Below are 21,216 nucleotides of genomic sequence, written 5' to 3'. Positions count from 1 at the left end.
AATGAGATGTTAAAAATCTATATCGATGGGTATAAAAGATGTTCTATACTCATATATTTTCTAGAGAAGATCAGCAGTCTCATCGGATTAGCAATACGAACTGGTGGATAATTTTTCTTATTTGGATGGTTAAAGGTGGGTGTCGTAGGTTTAGGTTTAGTATGAAATACAGTTGCGATCACTGGGATATACCATACACATAGTTTATAGGAAATAAGGGTCATATTTGAACCACTCATAAGTGGATTTTTAAATTTAAATGAACTTCTGCCATAATCAGGGTTCGTATAATATGGATTTAGAAACCGGCCATGTGCACGAGACTAAACTCTAATGGTTGTATATGATAACACAAAAGTATGTTTATGTTGTTTGTATGGTTCTTAACCACTTAATACCGAAGGTATTTTAAACCTTAATGACCGAGCAATTTTGTAAGTTTTTCCATCGTTGCATTCAAAGATCTATAACTTTTTTATTTTTGTGTCAACATAGCTGTATAAGTACTTTTTTTTTTGCGGGACAAGTTGTATTTTATATTAGCACCATTTTGGGGTGCATATAATTTATTGATTAACTTTGTAATAACTTTTTTAGTGCGGTACTGGAAAAACCCCAGAAATTTCGTCATTTACTGTTTACTGTGTGGTATAAATAACATAATAACTTTATTCAGCGGGTTGTTACGATTGCGGTGATACCAAATTTATATGGATTTTTTTATGTTTTCCTACTTTTACACAGTAAAAACTAATTTTTTTCCAAAATTATTTGCTTTTGTGTCTCCATATTTTAAGAGCCATAACTTTTTTATTTTTGACCGATGCAGCTGTATGAGGGCTTTTGTTTTGCGGAACGACTTGTGGTTTTTATTGGCACCATTTTGGAGTAGAAGCGACGGTTTGATAACTTTTTATCAAATTCATTTGAAGGCAGGATGAACAGAAAACAGCAATTTTGGCGTTGTTTTTTTATTATATTTTTTACGGCGTGCAGGTTAAATAATGTAATCTTTTTATTGTTGGGTTCGTTACGGATGTGGCGATACGAAATATAAGTAACTTTTTTTTCATAATAAAGTATTTTGTAAGGGGAAAAAGTGGGTTTTTTTTTTTTTTTTTACTTGGGACATTTATTTATTTATTTCAAAGTTTATTTAACTTTTTTTTTACTTTATTTTTAGTCCCACTGGGGGACTTTACTGTGCAGACTTCTGATTGCTATTATAACACACAGTAATAATTCGGTATTGCAGTGTATTATTGCCGGTCAGTGTAAAACTGACAGGCACCTGTTAGGTCATGCCTCTGGCATAGCCGAATAGGCAATCACTAAAGGCAGACCAGGGGGCCTTTGTTAGGCCCCCAGGCTGCCATAGAACCCATCGGCACCCCGCGATGCACGCAGGGATGCCAGTGGGATGAGAGAGGGAGTCCCCCCTCTAAAATCCATCACATCCGGCGCTCGCTATTGAGCGCCGCATCTGAGGGGTTAAATATGATCGGTAGAACACTGCTACTAGCCTCTGATCGTTGCCCTGAAGCCCCGACGTGAAAAGGCGGCGCTTCAGAAGAACTACCCTGAACGGCCGACGTAAAAACACTATACGCCGGTCGTTAAGGGGTTAATGACCCTATTTTCAATTATGTCCCAGTTGATTAAAAAAATAACTCCACTTGTATACAAAAAAGAACGTAACAATTGTTTTTTTCTTTACAAAAATATTCCCTTTTATCATATATTATGTGTCATGTTGATCGAAAACAAAAAATAAATGTAAATATTACCGAGCGTGTTAAAGTCGATAATAAATCCGGATGGGTTTTTCCTGGTAGTTTCATGGTTCTTTTGCAGAGCTTTCATTTGAAGGAAGGATTGGTGTCCTACTACACCTGGTGCATTATTGAGTTATTTCAATTACAGCTCAAAATTTATTGTCTTTCAAGAAATAACTCCATCATATTTAGTGGATTTAATATAATTAACATTAAAAAGTTAAAAAAATCAGAAAATACAATAGAAGGATTCTCAAACAGACCTTGCTCAAAGCATTCACTCTTTTTTTTTTTTTTAATCTTCTTGATCTTCAAGAAAAAAGAGAATTATGAAAGGGAAGAATTTATTTTTGATGACAGAAAAAATATCTTAAACTTTTAAGGATGTTTGTAGGTTAATTAGTAAACCAAGTCTGTATTCTTCAGCCTTTCTAAGGGCAGTTAGAGAAAATAGTGTAAATGACCATGCCCATAATCACAGTTCGTGATTATGGGCAGGCCAATCCGCTGATGGCCGCGAATATCCACCCACATTTGTGGGCCGTGCACCCATATAAAGTATGGGAGCACGGTACGTAAAAAGCAAAAAATAGGAAAAGTTGGTAGCTTCGGAATCGGACTGACCCGTAGAATAAAGTTAACATGTAATTTATAGCGCATGGTGAACGCTGTATAAAAAAAAAAATCTAAAAAAACTATGCCAGAATTCATGTTTTTTGCACTGGCCTGTGCAGAAAGGATTGCTTCACAGCGTAACACACATCTATGGATTATTTTATTGTTTGTTTTTTGTACCCCATTATTATACTACCTGACTATGCCCCTGATGTACTCTGCCCAGCTTACATGTACCCCCACATTATAATTGAAAACACCAGCAATACTCAAACAAAACTACTACCAAGCAAAATCCACGCACCAAAAGCCAAATGGCGCTCCTTCTCTTCTGGGCCCTACAGTGGGCATAAACAGCTGTTTACTTCCACATATATGGCATCGCTATACCCGGGAGAACCCTTTGAACAATTTTTGGGGTGTGTGTCTCCAGTGGCACAAGTTGGGTATGACATATTTGCCACTGAAATGGCATATCTAGGGAAAAATTTTAATTTTTACTTTTCACCATCCGCAGCACATTCATTTATGGAAAAAAGACATATGGGGTGGAAATGCTCACTACACCCCTTAATAAATGCCTTGAGGAATGTAGTTTCGAAAATGGGATCACTTCTCAGGGGTTCCTTTTATTATTTCACATCAGAGCCTGATTTGTAATTGTGAACCAATACTTTATAAATTGCCAAATTAGGCCTCTATTTCACTTGGTACTCTTTCACTACTGAGCCTGGTCGAATGTGCAGGCAAAAGATTAGGGTCACATGTAGGGTGTTTCAAAAACCGGGAAACACAGTATAATAATTAGAGAGCTGTCTTGTTATGTTGGCAAAAGCTCACTACACCCCTAGGTGAATACCTTGAGGGATGTCGTTTCCAAAGTGGGGTCACTTCTGTTGGGTTTCCACTGTTTTGGTCCCACAGGGGCTTTGCAAATGCGACATAGTGCCCAGAAACCAATCCAGCAAAATCTGCACTCCAAAAGTCAAATGCCGCTCCTTCCCTTCGTAGCCCTACTGTGTTCCCAAACAGCAGTTTATGACAACGTATGAGATATTGCCCTACTTGGGAGAAATTGCTTTACAAATGTTGGAGTGCTTTTTCTCCTTTATTTGTTGAGAAAATAAAAAATTTGGAGCTAAAGCTACGTCTTATTGTAAAAAAGTTTTTTTTTTAATTTTCACTGCCCAATTCTAATAAAATATATGAAACACCTGTGTAGTCAAAATGCTCACTACACCCCTAGATTAATTCCTCAAGGGGTGTAGTTTCATAAATAGAGTCACTTTTGGGTAGTTTCCACTGAACTGGTACCTTAGGGGCTTTGCAAACACGACATGTGCCAAGAAACCAATCCAGCAAAATCCGCGCTCCAAAAGCCAAATGGCGCTCATTCTCTTTTGAGCCCTGCCGTGTGCCAAAACAGCAGTTTGTGCCCACATATGGGATATTTCCTTATTCCAGAGAAGTTGCTTTACAAATGATAGGGGGCTTTTTTTTCTTTATTCGTTGTGGACTTTGATTTTCTTTAGCTAAAACTACATTTTATTGGAAAAATATAAAAATTTTCATTTTCATATCCAAATTCTAATAAAATCTATGAAATACCTGTGGGGTCAAAATGCTCCCTACACCCCTAGATGAATTCTTTGTGGGGTGTAGTTTCCAAAATGGGGTCTTTCTTGAGGTTTTTCCTTTGCTTTGGCATCACAAGAGCTTTTCAATACTGAATGGTGCCTAAAATATGCTTCGGAGGCTTGTGCTTCAGTCCATTAGCACACTAGGGCCACATTTGTTATATTTCTAAAAGTTGCAGAATCTGGGCAATAAATATTGAGTTGGGTTTCTCTGGCAAAACCTTCTGTGTTGATTAAATATGAATTTCTGCAAAAAAAATAAATTTTTTAAATTTCACCTCTACTTTGCTTTAATTCTTGTGAAACGCCTAAAGGGTTAAGAAACTTTCTAAATGCTGTTTTGAATACTTTGAGGGGTGCCGTTTTTAAAATGGGATGACTTATGGGGGTTTGTATTGTATGGGCCCCTCAAAGCCACTTCAGATCTGAACTGGTCCCTGTAAAAATAGCCTTTTGAAATTTTCTTGAAAATGTGAGAAATTTCTGCTAAAGTTCTAAGCCTTGTAACGTCCTAAAAAAATAAAAGGATGTTCAAAAATGATGCCAATCTAAAGTAGACATATGGGAAATGTTAATTAGTAACCATTTTGTGTAGTATTACAATTTTTTTTTACAAACAGATACATTTAAACTTAGAAAAATGCTAATTTTTTGCAATTTTTCACTACATTTTGGTGTTTTTCACAAATAAATACTGAATGTATCGACCAAATTTTACCACTAACTTACAGTACAATGTGTCACAAGAAAACAATCTCAGAATCTCTTGGATAGATCAAAGTATTCCAAAGTTATTACCACATAAAGTGACACGTCAGATTTGAAAAATAAGGCTCTGTCAGGAAGGTCAAAAGTTGCAGCGGGAAGGAGTTAAAGAAACAGATGATTCTTCAAACACAAAATGGATTCTTTAAGATATGAAATGGATGCTCCATGCAAGATGGAGTCACATGATCATACTTTCAAAATGGAGTCACATAAAACACATTTACTCACTTTCACACTGGCATATGGCAATTTTTACATTTTAGTTTGACGTCTTCTATAATGTTCAAGGTACACCAATGAACTGTGTCTGATGACCCTTTGTATCTCTTTTTATGATGTCAGGATATAAGAGCATTAAAATGGATAAATAATCCAATGAACTCAATTAATTTAGGAAGGTATAATAATAAAGTCTTTGAGATTTTAACTGGAATGTAAACACCTTCTTGTGCCTTGCTGCTATTGTGCCATATAATTGGTATATATTATATTTAATCATAGTAGTCCATCATTTGTGTATAAAACAATTTTTTTGTGAAAATAACACTTGACTTGTGTAATATACTCTAATTGTATCTTGTTGTTTTTTTTTATCTTTCTTACAGTTCATCGCCTTTGCTTCCTTGTTCTTCATCTTGGTATCTATAACAACGTTTTGTCTGGAGACTCATGAAGCATTTAATTCCATCATCAATAAAACTGAAACTGTGAATAATGGCACAGAAATGGTGTCGTTAATTGAGATTGAGACTGACCCTGCATTGACATATGTTGAAGGAGTTTGTGTGGTTTGGTTTACATTTGAATTTTTAGTACGTGTCACTTTCTGCCCTGACAAACTTGAATTTATCAGAAATCTACTAAACATTATAGATTTTGTGGCTATATTGCCATTTTACTTGGAAGTTGGACTAAGTGGACTTTCCTCCAAAGCTGCTAAGGATGTATTAGGATTTCTCAGGGTTGTGAGATTTGTCCGCATCCTCCGAATTTTTAAGCTAACCCGCCATTTTGTAGGACTAAGAGTGCTGGGGCACACTCTTCGAGCTAGTACTAATGAATTTTTGCTTCTCATAATATTTTTGGCACTAGGAGTCTTAATATTTGCCACAATGATCTACTATGCTGAAAGAATAGGTGCCAGTCCAAATGATCCATCAGCAAGCAAGCATACCCAATTTAAAAATATTCCAATTGGTTTCTGGTGGGCCGTGGTTACTATGACTACATTGGGGTATGGTGACATGTATCCTCAGACTTGGTCAGGGATGTTAGTAGGAGCACTATGTGCATTGGCTGGTGTACTTACAATTGCAATGCCTGTTCCAGTCATTGTTAACAATTTTGGAATGTACTACTCCCTTGCTATGGCAAAACAGAAGCTTCCAAGAAAAAGAAAGAAATACATCCCCCATGGACCTCAGGCTGGCTCTCCAACGTTCTGCAAGATGGATCTTAATATAGGATGCAATAGCCCACAGGTGGATGCCTGCCTTGGTAAAGACAACCGGTTGATGGAACACAACATGTCAGGTATAGTAGAAGAACAATAACAGATACATCGAGAGCAACTACTGCTTTACTTAGTATGGAATTCCATGTAGGATCTTCATAGCATTTCAAAAAGTTGTATGTTAAAAACATGATGTAAATATTTGGTACAAGTGTACAACCATACAAAATCTCACTGCACAGAAGTAGATGCATAAGAAAACTAAGGCGGGATTCACACGACAGGGTTTCCCGGCCGGGTGCCAGCCATTCATAAATCGGCCGGCACCCGGCTGCATTAGGAATAATAGACCCCTAATGAGGCTATTCACACGACCGATTTTTTGACGGCCGGGAAAACCGGCCGTCAAAAAATAGGACATGCTCTATTTTCGGCCGGGTGACGGGCCGCCCGGCTCCCATAGAAGTCTATGGGGCCGGGTAATACACGGCCATCACCGGAATGTGTCCCGAGTGATGGCCGGGTCTACCGTCGCTCGCGCACTCTCTCTCCTCCTCCTCACAGTGCAGAGTGCATGTGCGGAGGAGAAGGAGGGTCTTTTATTGCTCGCTGTAGGAGTCGGAATCCCCAATCCCCGGCCGGGGATTGGGGATTCCGCTACAGGAGAAGTGCGTGACTACACTGTCCATATATGGAGACAGCGAAGTCACTCACTTCTGCAGCGGAATCCCCGACTCTATGGCCGGGGATTTCGCTACAGGAGAAGTGAGTGACTACACTGTCCATATATGGACACAGCGAAGTCACTCACTTCTGCAGCGGAATCCCCGACTCTATGGCCGGGGATTTCGCTACAGGAGAAGTGAGTGACTACACTGTCCATATATGGACACAGCGAAGTCACTCACTTCTGCAGCGGAATCCCCGACTCTATGGCCGGGGATTTCGCTACAGAAGTGAGTGACTACACTGTCCATATATGGACACAGCGAAGTCACGCACTTCTGCAGCGGAATCCCCGACTCTATGGCCGGGGATTCCGCTACAGGAGAAGTGAGTGACTACACTGTCCATATATGGACACAGCGAAGTCACTCACTTCTGCAGCGGAATCCCCGACTCTATGGCCGGGGATTCCGCTACAGGAGAAGTGAGTGACTACACTGTCCATATATGGACACGGTGACGTCACTCACTACTGAAGCAGAATTCCCGACCTGTGGCAGGGAATTCCTCTTCAGGAGAAGTCAGTGACTACACTGTCCATATATGGACATTTTAGTCAGTGACTTCTCCTGGAAGGGGGGGGATGGGTGCAACCTACAGGGGGCAGGGTGGCATCACCTACAGGGGACTTGGTGGCATCACCTAGAGGGGGCAGGGTGGCATCACCTACAGGGGGCAGGGTGGGTGGCATCACCTACAGGGGGCTGGGTGGCATCACCTACAGGGGGCATGGTGGCATCACCTACAGGGGGCAGGGTGGCATCGCCTACAGGGGGCTGTGTGGCATCGCCTATAGGGGGCTGTGTGGCATCGCCTACAGGGGGCAGGGTGGCATCACCTACAGGGGGCAGGGTGGCATCAGCTACAGGGGGCAGGGTGGGTGGCATCACCTACAGGGGGCAGTGTGGGTGGCATCACATACAGGGGGCTGGGTGGCATCACCAACAGGGGGCTGGGTGGCATCACCTACAGGGGGCAGGGTGGCATCACCTACAGGGGACTTGGTGGCATTACCTACAGGGGGCTGGGTGGCATTACCTACAGGGGGCTGGGTGGCATTACCTACAGGGAGCTGGGTGGCATTACCTACAGGGGACAGGGTGGTAATCCTACAGGGGCTGGGTGGCATCGCCTGCAGGGGGCTGTGTGGCATCACCTACAGGGGGCTGTGTGGCATCACCTACAGGGGGCAAGGTGGGTGGCATCACCTACAGGGGGCAGGGTGGCATCACCTACAGGGGGCTGGGTGGCATCACCTACAGGGGGCATGGTGGTATCACCTACAGGGGGCAGGGTGGCATTGCCTACAGGGGGCAGGGTGGCATCGCCTACAGGGGGCTGTGTGGCATCGCCTACAGGGGGCTGTGTGGCATCGCCTACAGGGGGCAGGGTGGCATCAACTACAGGGGGCAGGGTGGCATCACCTACAGGGGGCAGGGTGGCATCACCTACAGGGGGCAGGGTGGCATTGCCTACAGGGGGCAGGGTGGCATCGCCTACAGGGGGCTGTGTGGCATCGCCTACAGGGGGCTGTGTGGCATCGCCTACAGGGGGCAGGGTGGCATCAACTACAGGGGGCAGGGTGGCATCACCTACAGGGGGCAGGGTGGCATCACCTACAGGGGGCAGGGTGGGTGGCATCACCTACAGGGGGCAGGGTGGGTGGCATCACCTACAGGGGGCTGTGTGGCATCGCCTACAGGTGGCTGTGTGGCATCACCTACAGGTGGCTGTGTGGCATCGCCTACAGGGGGCTTGGTGACATCGCCTACAGGGGGCTTGGTGGCATCGCCTACAAGGGGCTTGGTGGCATCGCCTACAGGGGGCTTGGTGGCATCACCTACAGGGGGCTTGGTGGCATCACCTACAGGGGACTTGGTGGCATCACCTACAGGGGGCTTGGTGGCATTACCTACAGGGGGCTGGGTGGCATTACCTACAGCGGGCTGGGTGGCATTACCTACAGGGGGCAGGGTGGCATTGCCTACAGGGGGCAGGGTGGCATCGCCTACAGGGGGCTGTGTGGCATCGCCTACAGGGGCTGTGTGGCATCGCCTACAGGGGGCAGGGTGGCATCGCCTACAGGGGGCAGGGTGGCATCACCTACAGGGGGCAGGGTGGCATCACCTACAGGGGGCAGGGTGGGTGGCATCACCTACAGGGGGCAGGGTGGGTGGCATCACCTACAGGTGGCTGTGTGGCATCGCCTACAAGGGGCTTGGTGGCATCGCCTACAGGGGGCTTGGTGGTTTCACCTACAGGGGGCTTGGTGGCATCACCTACAGGGGACTTGGTGGCATCACCTACAGGGGGCTGGGTGGCATTACCTACAGGGGGCTGGGTGGCATTACCTACAGGGGGCTGTGTGGCATCGCCTGCAGGGGGCTGTGTGGCATCACCTACAGGGGGCTGGGTGGCATCACCTACAGGGGGCTGGGTGGCATTACCTACCAGGGGGGCTGTGGCATTATCTACAAAGGGCTGTGTGTGGCAACAAATTTAAATGAAATTCATCCGATTTTAAAACGGACAGGGAAAAAAACGGATGCAAATCGGGTCCGAATCGGCCGGTAAAAACGGCAACTCGGACCGGAACGGAATCGGAACGGATGCAAACCGGATGCAAACCGGCCGGGAAAATCGTCCAAAAACGGCCGATTTTCCCGGCCGACACTCGGACCCTGTTGTGTGAATGAGGCCTAAAACTTCTCTTCTGTCATTATATCCCTAATATAATGCACTGTATGTTAGAGAAATATTACTTATCCCTGCATACTATGTGTTAACAACTGATGTTAATAGTGAAACCAAGGAATTTAGGACAAAGGAAAATACCATAGAGTTTAAAGAACCAATTCTAAATATTCGTGATATGCATTTATTTTACTGTTTTCCACCTTAACTGCTGCTATTGAGCTTTCATTTAAATATACAGTAGAGTATAGTGAAATCATATACATGGTATTGTACTACTAATTTTATACTTTTAATACACACATACAATAAATAATATGAAAAAATATTTGGATGGCATGAGTATAAATTTGCCTTTTCTCTGGCTGATTTTAAGTTAGTGCCCCCTTCATCTTTAAAATTCCAGCCTTCCTTTGCTGAAATCTGATACTGATACATCGTTATTTCTGGATCAATGGATTTGTTCCACTCAGTTACAGAGCTGAATATCAACTTTGCAGACTTTTACAATTGTATGTATACTTTGTCTGCTCACCATTATACCTATTATTATTGTACATCCTGGCAATAATATGCCCTCTGTAAAAGCCATACATGTTTTAAGATTGGCAGTATTGTAGTCCAATCAACTACTTGTGTTTTTTAATTATTAGGCTGGGTTCACACGACCTATTTTCAGACGTAAACGAGGCGTATTATGCCTCGTTTTACGTCTGAAAATAGGGCTACAATATGTCGGCAAACATCTGCCCATTCATTTGAATGGGTTTGCCGACGTATTGTGTAGACGACCTGTAATTTACGCGTCGTCGTTTGACAGCTGTCAAACGATGACGCGTAAATTGACTGCCTCGGCAAAGAAGTGCAGGGCACTTCTTTGCAACGTAATTTGAGCCGTTCTTCATTGAACTCAATGAAGAGCAGCTCAAGATATACGAGCGTCACAGACGCCTCGTATATTACGAGGAGGAGCATTTACGGCTGAAACGACGCAGCTGTTTTCTTCTGAAAACAGGCTGTCATTTCAGCCGTAAAAGCCAGCTAGCGTATGAACATACACTTATTGTAACAAGCTTTGTCCTACCTACTCTGGTCCCTATGAAAGAGGTATTTCCTTATTATTTTGGATCCATATGTAACTATGTATCCGAGGCCATAAACTGTGGTATAATGGGTCACAATTGCAATGCATGTCAACAAAAAATAAATTGAAAAACGACAATTTTTAAACAAGAAACTAAACTTAAAAGTCTAAACTGTACAATTCAAGAAAACACTTGACAGCTGTGTAATAAAATGTGTATTGATAAATAGAGAATTCTATTAACCCCTTAGTGACCAACAATACGCCTTTTCACGTTCGTCACTAAGGGGCCTTAGGCTAGGCTGACGCCTTTTCACGTGAGCCTAATCTAAGTCCTGCACGGGTCTCCCGTGCAGGCTGGAGCAGGGGCTCAGCTGTCTGATGACAGCTGAGCTCCTGCTCCAATGCCCGCAATCGAAGTTTACTTCGATCGCGGCCGTTTAACACGTTAAATGCCACCGTCAATAGCGACCGCGGCATTTAACTTGTTTACAGAGGGAGTGCGCTCCCTCTGTCACCCATCGGCGGCCCGCAAATGCAATCGCGGGTCTCCGATGGGTTGTCATGGCAGCCGGGGGCTTGATAAAAGCCCCCAGGTCTGCCCTGGACATATGCCTATTAGGACGCGCCGGAGGCACGTCCTAACAGATTGCCTGTCAGATTTACACAGACAGGCAATAATGCTCTGGTATACGAAGTATACCAAAGCATCATAGCAGCGATCTGAAGATCGCACAGTAAAGTCCCCTAGTGTGACTAATGAAATAAATAATAAATGTGAAATAAAGCTTATTAATAAAAATGACAGTAAAAAAATAAATAAACCCATTTTTTTTCCATAAAAAGTGGTTTTATTTAGTAAAAGTGTAAAAAATAAATAAAAGTACACATATATGGTATCACCGCGACCATAATGACTCTTTTAATAAAGTTAATATGTAATTTAAACCGCAAGGTGAATACCATAAAAAAAAAACGCAAAAAACAATGGCGAAATTGCAATTTTTTTCCATTGCCCCCCAAAAAAGTCATAATAAAAATGAATCAATAAGTGCCATGCACCCCAAAACAGTACCAATCAAAACTACGTCTCGTCCCACAGAAAACAAGCCAAAAAAATCACTACATTGATGGAAAAATCAAAAAGTCACGGCTCTTGGAAAGCGACGATGCAAAAACAAATTATTTTAGTTCAAAAGTGTTTTTATTGTGCAAAAGTCGTAAAACATAAAAAACCTCTACATATGTGGTATCGCCGTAATCGTACTGACCCATAGAATAAAGGTAACATGTTATTTACGCCGCACAGTGAATGGCGTCAATTTATAAACGCATAGAACAATGGTGGAATTTCAGGTTTTTTTTATAATCCCCCCAAAAAAGTTAATAAAAGTTAATAAAAAAATTATATGTACCCTAAAATTGTGCTATTAAAAAGTACAACTAATCCCGCAAAAAACAAGTCCTCATACAGCTATGTAGACGAAAAAATAAAAAAGTTATAGCTCTTTGAATGCGACTATAGAAAAACAAATAAAATGGCTTGGTCATTAGGGCCTAAAATGGGCTGGTCCCTAAGGGGTTAACTGTGTCTCCAACACTATCCAGATTGCATCTTTAGACAAATACCTCATTCAACTCTTTCACAAATTTAGTCATTCCAATTTTCATAAAATTTCTCGCTGTGAAACGTTACCCCATAGGCCACAGCCATAGATGCAGCTTTGCAGTTGGTTACATAATCAGGATCCCCTTATTAGTCAAAACCAAAAAGCACATCCAGTAGAGCTTCCAGCACTGGGGGACTAAAAAGCACATCCAGTAGAGCTTCCAGCACTGGGGGTCTAAAAAGCACATCCAGTAGAGCTTCCAGCACTGGGGGACTAAAAAGCACATCCAGTAGAGCTTCCAGCACTGGGGGACTAAAAATCACATCCAGTAGAGCTTCCAGCACTGGGGGTCTAAAAAGCACATCCAGTAGAGCTTCCAGCACTGGGGGACTAAAAAGCACATCCAGTAGAGCTTCCAGCACTGGGGGTCTAAAAATCACATCCAGTAGAGCTTCCAGCACTGGGGGTCTAAAAAGCACATCCAGTAGAGCTTCCAGCACTGGGGGACTAAAAAGCACATCCAGTAGAGCTTCCAGCACTGGGGGACTAAAAATCACATCCAGTAGAGCTTTCAGCACTGGTGGACTAAAAAGCACATCCAGTAGAGCTTTTAGCACTGTAAATGACCACATGGAGTCCATTGATTTTATTTTCAAACATTGTGGCTTTTCCACTACAAACTGCTGAGCGTACCATACTTTGGTATAAAAATAATCATTTCTCACCGATTAAAATTTTCTAAACATTTGTCAAACATTCATTGAAACGTTTTCATTGTCACAAATGTTAGAATTGTAAAAGTTATAGAACTATTGTCAAATAAAGTTTTTTAAACTTTTATTTATAGTAATTTTAATAAAAAATAATAATAAATGTAAAGAAAATATTTCCAATCATTATTTTACCCTCTCCCCAACCCCTGCAATTAAAGCTTAATAAAATTTTCCATTTCTAGAATAAAATACTCATATACTTGTCACATTTTTCCCTTTGTTGATGGCTTTGCCCATGTGTGTCCAGCTTTTCCATTGTAGAATTAAAAATATATATATTTATAAACTGGGAAAGGTTAGCAGATCCTTGAAAATCCGTTGATTCATTATAGTTTTTTTTTGCTACCAAGAATATTAAATGTACTTTTATTCTTTGTACTTAATTTTTCAGTATGTTAAACAAATAACTGTTTAAGAATGTTAATTCAAGGTAGTTAAATATAATAGTTTTGGAATAACTTGTAAAAAAGTTAACTGAGAAATTAATTGTTATCAAGGAAAAATCTTAAAATATCATCATCTTTTCAGAAATAGCGTTCGGAGAGATTACTTGGTTAACCGCAGTTAATTCCTGAACAAGGCAACATCTATATGGAGTTTCTAAAATCCTACTGTGTTTGTGGGTTTCCTTCCACAATCAAAAATTTTCAAATTAGTTCTCCTGCAAAAATAAAATGTCATACTTTTTCACAAGGAGCACTGCTGTGTATATGTGTTTTTCAGGTATTCACGTTCTAATAAATTAAAAATAACATAATTTTTTTGTACATTCATTTCTTGATAACTTCTCTCTTTGGTACAAATCCTTCCTAAATATTACTAGGTGAGGATAGTTCAGGAAGTGACCAGCCGCTATCCCCTGGAGAAAGGCACTCGATGAGACGATCTAGCACCAGGGACAAAAACAGAAGTGCAGGAACATGTTTCCTTCTGACAGCAGGTGATTACTCGTGCAATACTGATGGAGGGATCCGGAAAGGTATGGGCTTCTTAAATTCTTACAATTCAATTATTATAGAAATAAATAACTATATAAAGGAGAGGTGGACAACATTTGAAACTCCAGCTATGGTAGTTATTAACAATCCATTTGATTGTATTCATACCGACTGAGGTTATTTCATAAAAATGCAAAATTATGAAACAAGAAATGCTAAATAAAATTTCCAGCTGGTGTTCAAAGACTGGCTATCCTTAATATAGTTTGCTATTTATCAAGCTGTTGGAGATATGTGGCTAAGCATTGCTTATTGCAGACAGCTTGTCTGATGAATTTAGAAGCATGAGCTATTTAGCTCCCTGCATAAAAAATATTACACATGCTTCATATACAAAGCTAAGCTTTATATTAATTTATAAAAATAGATTTAAAAAGAATACATACAAATGTGAATTACTGAAGCAGAAATCTATGTACATAATGATAAGAAATGGCAAATTCCTATAGATTTTCTTTTGGGTACTGAAAGCATTACAAACCTTCCATACTTGGAAGTGTTCTTTCCTTTTGCCAGTGTTCCCAAACAAAAAGTAAATATATTAGGACCAATATTGATACTCAAAATAGTTTTAACTTTAATACTTTACCTTCTAGACATGTACAGTTTAGCAAATACTTACTATTTGTACATGATTTGAATAAAGTGAGCCAGGGCAACGTGACATTTTCAACCTGTATACTTATGTTTTACCAACACAATTACAGTGTATTCACAAGTGCCATTTTTGCCGCCTGTTATGTGGACATTACTTGACATACTTTAAATCCTTTTTAACAGGCAATAGCAATTTACTCAACAAAACACTTGCAAACAAAATCAAGAATCAAGATCCAAATGAGGGTAGACAGCCATATACAGCGCATAAAATGACAATTATTTCTGAACCTCCAAGCCATTCTGGCCACATCTCAAAACTCAGATGGAACACATTACACAACACCTAGACTACAATGACTACCATTAGTTTTAATATAAAGTCAATGTAGAAGTCCAAAAGATGACAGTCACTCTCACTCCAAGAACTTTTTTTCTCTTTCTCTTTTTTTCTCTTTCTCTTTTTTTCTCTTTCTCTTTTTTTCTTCAACTCTTCCAACCCATCTGATGCCAAATCATAGGTCTCTCCTGGCTTCCTGTTAGTGTCAATGTGACACCCTGGCTTCATAACCACTGTATTTCCCACTCTGAGTTCTGGACCCCATCCTTAGCTTTAGTAGTTTCTGCTTTTTGCACACAATTTCTCCCAGATTTAGTAAAACAAAATGTGCGTCCTGTAGTTTGAAGTCTTATTAAGATGTTTATTTCAATAATAATTGCAGATGTACCCAAAGAAATCCAAATATCTCGTATTACAGCTAACCTGTCCACCGCTTGATAAATGTGCTCTTAAGATATTCATGCACAATGAATGATTGTATGGTGTTCAATGTACTGCTTTGCTCCTATTTTTATTTCCTTCACCTCCCAAAGATGTTTGCTGACAAGTTGCTTGGCAATGTATGTTGCTCAGTCTGATCATTTAATCATTTGCGTCTCATGTTTAAATTTATTTTTGTCTGATTGTCCTGTAAACATATTGTACAATATACATTGTAATAATAGCTCCAGAACTTAAGACATTATAAAAACCTACAAGAATAAGTAGAAGATAATATTAGTAAAGTGTTTAGCTAAATTAGAAATGCTAAAAATGATTTATTGTCAATTAAATAAATCTTTTCTTGCTTAGAAACAAAAAATAAAAAATATACAGTAAGGGAAATGTAGAATTGGAAGATGTTTTTATGAGTTGTCATGCTTTTAGCAAAGTTTGTTAAACACTGCGTTTTCCAGAAACAGAGCCACTCTTGTAAATGCGCTGTGTCTATTATTGCAACATTCACTTGTATGAGTCTGAGCTGCAATGCCAGACACAACCTAGAGACAAGAGCAATGCTGTTTCAGACAACTTTAGTTTCAACAAATTTGGATTTTTTAATTTTCTTGTTTTGTTGAATTAAATTCATGCAACTTTAATTTAGTGTTGACCTGCACTGCTAAATTTACATCATATTTAAAAATGCACTTCTGTATTCTTAAAGATACTAAGTTTATGAATCCTGACAATTAATATATAGTTCTTATATTGCTAACATACACATGAAAAATACTAAAAATGGTCATTGGAGAGTCAATTATGAAAAGTAACACAAAAGAAAGCTGTTTCCCATTAGTCAACAAAAAGAATTACAACTACAGTCTTGTTGGTTTCTATATACAACACCACTATATTCTTCTGCTTGTCATTTTTTTCAAGTTAGTCTGTATTCAAGCATCATGAACGCAGCACAATAGAGTGCATTTTTAAACAACTTATTCCACAATATGTTGTTGTGCAGAAGCAGAAATGTCTAAATACTTCCTCTAATTAGATAAAGGTTGAAAGAGATAAAAATTTAGCTAATGTGCCAATGCTGTACTGATATTATGTTACCTGTTATTAGAGAGTTCCTCAGAACTTTCCTACTTTCTACAGTACTTTCAGTTGTTAGGAGCCAGAAACTAAACATAGTGAAAAATAAAGAACAATTTTATTCCAATTGTAATTTTCTATATATTAGGTTCCTACCAATTTCCAATTATTGAACTAATAACTTTAATATAGCCTTCATTAGTTATAAAATATTTATTTTAAATAAAAGGTGAGATTACATGTCTTAACATTAATATCCAAATATTTCTTCATTCACAGTTGCTTGTGTACTAACCAGAGATGAGAAAAACTCAATAGTGAGAAAACTGAACTGCCTAGTAATGCTATAAAATATGCTAAAATGGCTGTGTAAACATTTGGACCCTAACAGTATCTCCCACCGAGATAGATATCACATAGTAAGAAAACGTTTACTCATTATATGGTAGCATATGTTCCAATCTGGTTGCATAATTTCTGGAACTTTTGGCACTTTATATATAAATGAATCCATGCTAACATTATTATTTATAGCGAGAGAACCAGGGTTTTAGTATATTTGCATATATTATAAATAACCTACACGCTATACCATATTTTGCACTGTAAAATATTGAATGAAGAAAACAGAATATAATGCCAATTTAACCATAAACCCCCCTTCCCCAACCCACTCAGATATCTTATTTCGGATATTAGGCTTGGGGCAGGGTTGGTAGAGTATACTGTGAGAAAGAGTATTGCTCAAATCAAGTTATGTTTGGATAGTGCAGTAAACAAGATGTTGTATAAAATGGGTAAATGCTGTTGAGCTACCATTCTTTTACGTTAGATAAGTAGAAATTGGAAACATCCTCTTATTTTGTCAGCACAGCAGTACAACACTCTATAGTAATGCTTGCACTATGATCGAACATGAGCATTAAAATGGTTGTCTCAAGGGCACCTCTGAAATTAATTGGATTGTAGGGTTCATCTATGAAGATAGTGTCTAACAGAACTGAATTGCTTTCTATTGAGAAGGACAATAGGTAAGATGTAATTAGTCCCTTTCCTAAACTGCTGAATATTAGATATCTATCTCTGGGATTGGCCGTGCATGTTTTTTTCCACAGGGAGAGTGAAATAAGCTTTAACGGCTGCCGCGCCATTCACCGCTGCTTCCATGGCCTCTGCTCTGGTTCCTGTACCCTCCATTCCCTCGTGCTCGTCCCGAGCTCCACTCACCCGATCCGGACGCTCTTCAGGCTCTGGGCGTCGTCAGGTAACTGCATCTCTCACCTCCCTCCACGGCCGTCATCCACGATGTGCGGCTGCAGTCACTAGAGGGTGCGCACGCTGACTCTTCCCTTCTTAAAGGGCCAGCACGTGCCAAAATCCTAAGACTTCCTATTTAAAGATCCTCCCCCCTCAGATCCTTGCTTGTTCAAGCAAGTTATCCCTGTGAGCTTCCCTGTACCCAGTTTCCCTGTTACCTTGCCTTCTGCCTTTGTCTGGATATCCCGTTGTGTCCTCTGCCTGAACTTGTACTATCCTTGCCTGCCGCCTGCCTTGACCTATTGCTATCCATACCCGTTACGACGTCTGCTGCCTGTCCTGACTTCTGGCCTATTCATCTGACTGCTTCTAAACCCACTGTGCCAAGCATTGCCCTGGGTTACAAGCACCATCTCCCAGATGACACAGAGGATCCACAAACAAACCAGTGAGAACCGTTATAGTTTGAACAAGCCATGGATCCCCTTGACACAGCCCTGCCTGACGCGGCTGATATGGCTCAGGTACTTTCAAGACAATGAGTCCGCCATGACCAGCTTTTCAAGCTTCTGCAAAATGTGTCCACTCGTTTGTACGAACTAGCGCCTCGGGCGCCTCTGATACAGCCACCACCACCACAAGCTCCTATCTGCAGTCCAGGACTACATTTACCTAAGCCTGCCCGCTATGAGGGTAACCCCAAGACCTGCAGGGGATTTGTTAATCAATGCACCATCCATTTTGAGGTCATAGCACATAATTTTTCCTCAGACAGGGCTAAGGTGGCCTACATCCTGTCCCTGCTTTCTGGCGAAGTGCTGGCTTGTGAATCGCCCTTGTGGGAGAGAAACGACCCCATAATGTATGATATTCAGAACTTTCTCTCCACATTTAAAAAGGTGTTTGAAGAACCGGGTCGAGCATCTTCAGCAGCGTCCTCTCTTCTCAAGCTCCAGCAAGAAACCTCCACTGTAGGCCAATACTCAATTCAATTTCGCACCCTGGCTACAGAACTCCAGTGGAATAACGAAGCTTTGGTATCTACCTACTGGGAGGGTCTGGCGGGCCGAATCAAGGATGAACTTGCTGGCCGAGACCGTCCACCATCCTTTGATGACTTGATCACTCTTGCCAATCGGATTGATATACGTTTCCGCGAGAGACAACAAGAATCTGCTCGGGCAATCGGACATCACGGTTGGCACCAACCTTCCAAAGGCCTCTTCTTGCCTCACCTTGCTCTCGGTCGGATGAACCCATGCAGGTGGAGAGAACAAGACTCACGCCTGAGGAGCGCCATAATAGACGCAAGTTGAATTTATGTTTATATTGTGATGGAAAAACGCACTTCCTCAAGGACTGTCCAGTGTGGCCGGAAAACTCCAATGCCTAGGGCAAGTAGGAGAAGCTACCGTAGGTGGAATACCACCCTCTCAAAAGATAACCATACCGGAAAAACTGTCCTTTGCAGGAACCACTTTCTGCGTTCAAGCCTTTCTAGATTCTGGATCCGCTAGGAATTTCCTGTGCCAGTCCCTGGTAAATTGCTACCAAATCAACCAATTCAAAAACTAACCAAACCTTTGTCCATTGCTTCTCTGGATGGGAGGCTTCTACAGGAGACTATCTATCTTGTCACCGAGCCCATTTTCATGTTAACAGGGGCGCTGTACCAGGAATGTATCTCCTACATTTTAAAGAACTCTCTGAACCCTTTGCTACTGGGTCTACCGTGGTTGCAGAAGCACTCTCCTGTTATTGACTGGACTGTATGTTAAATTACCCGCTGGAGTGACTTCTTTCACCAACATTGTCTACAACCTATTTGCCCATCCATGCCTCAGCCTACAGAACCTAACTCAGCAGGACTTCCTACTCCATATAAAAGCTTCTCTGATGTTTTCTGTAAACAACAAGCTGAATCGCTACCACCTCACAGGCCATATGACTGTGCCATAGACCTGGTTCCCAACGGCACGCCTCCCAGAGGTAGAGTCTACCCTCTGTCTTTGCCCGAAACGGAGGCCATGTCTCGGTATATCCAAGAGAATCTGGAGAGAGGATTTATCCATAAGTCCTCCTCTCCTGATGGCGCAGGGTTTTTCTTTGTGGGGAAAAAAGGCTCCCTGTGTCCTTGCATTGATAACCGTGGGTTGAGTAATATCACGTTAAAAAACAAGTACCCGTTACCGTTGATTTCTGAACTCTTTGACCGCTTACAGGGGGCGAGAATTTTCACCAAACTAGACCTGGAGCTTATAACCTGATTCGTGTCCGCGAAGGAGACAAATGGAAAACCGCGTTCAACACTCGTGATGGGCATTTTTAATACCTCGTCATGCCCTTTGGACTCAGTAACGCTCCTGCGGTTTTCCAGGCCTTTGTTGATGAAATTTTTCGAGATCTATTGTACAGCTGTGTGGTGGTAAACCTAGATGACATTTTAATATTTTCTCCCAATATTTAGACTCATCGTGTGCATGTGCGCCAAGTGTTACAGCGTCTGCGAGAGAACTCTCTGTTTGCTAAACTGGAGAAATGCCTCTTCGAGAAAACCAGCCTGCCTTTCCTGGGGTATGTAATTCCGACCAGGGGCTTCAAATGGATCCAGCCAAGCTGTCCTCAATTCTCAACTGGCCTCGTCCGCAAGGACCCAAAGCTGTCCAACGCCTGCTGGGATTCGGAACTTATTACCACCAGTTTATTCCTCACTTCTCCTCTATGACAGCTCCTATTTCTGCACTGACCAAAAAGGGGGTTAATGCCAAAGACTGCACCACGGAGGCTGAAGCCGCATTCAAAACTCTTAAAATTGCCTTCTCTTCTGCTTCAGTCCTACATAGACTGGATTCCACCAAACCCTTTGTTCTGGAGATCGATGCTTCATCTGTGGGATTCAGAGCTATTCTTTCACAAAAGACTTGTAGAGGGAGACTTGTGGCCTGTGACTTTTTCTCCAAATCATTTACACCTGCAGAGAAAAATTACAGTATTGGAGATAAAGAACTTTTGGCTATTAAATTGGCCCTGGAGGAGTGGAGACATTTGCTAGAGGGTGTGCGGCATCCTATCATCATCTACACAGATCATAAAAACCTCCTTTACCTGCAATCTGCTAAACGCCTGAATCCTCGCCAAGCACGGTGGGCATTATTCTTCTCCAGATTTGATTTCCATCTTCACTACAGACCGGCTGGAAAGAATACCAAGGCTGACGCCTTATCTCGCTCTTTTGACCCCACAGATAAGAGCCCAGTCCCCAGTTCATTATAGATCCAAAATGCATTATGATTGCTGCCCCGGCTGAAGTGGTACACATTCCCAGAGGGAATACCTACGTACCCCCTAAACAAAGGGATTGTGTTCTTCGCTGG

The 21,216-nt window shown here is 41.5% G+C and overlaps 1 protein-coding gene across 7 annotated transcripts in view; it reads left to right on the top strand.

Annotated features, from left to right (window-relative positions):
- Positions 1-21,216, top strand: part of KCNC2 (potassium voltage-gated channel subfamily C member 2) — a 317,994-nt gene that overhangs the window by 272,393 nt on the left and 24,385 nt on the right. For 6 of the 7 annotated variants that reach the window (XM_075856969.1, XM_075856972.1, XM_075856968.1 and 3 more), the window contains exons 3-4: positions 5,401-6,328; positions 13,959-14,114. In XM_075856969.1, coding sequence (XP_075713084.1) covers positions 5,401-6,328; positions 13,959-14,114 — 1,084 coding nt within the window. The remainder of the gene's footprint in view (positions 1-5,400; positions 6,329-13,958; positions 14,115-21,216) is intronic. The other variant, XM_075856970.1, reaches the window with a different exon arrangement.

This window comes from Rhinoderma darwinii, chromosome 3 (genome assembly GCF_050947455.1).
Source record: "Rhinoderma darwinii isolate aRhiDar2 chromosome 3, aRhiDar2.hap1, whole genome shotgun sequence".
Lineage (NCBI taxonomy): Eukaryota > Metazoa > Chordata > Amphibia > Anura > Rhinodermatidae > Rhinoderma > Rhinoderma darwinii.
The sequence above is the reverse complement of the archived record's forward strand: the minus strand, read 5'-3'. Positions and strand labels throughout refer to the sequence as shown.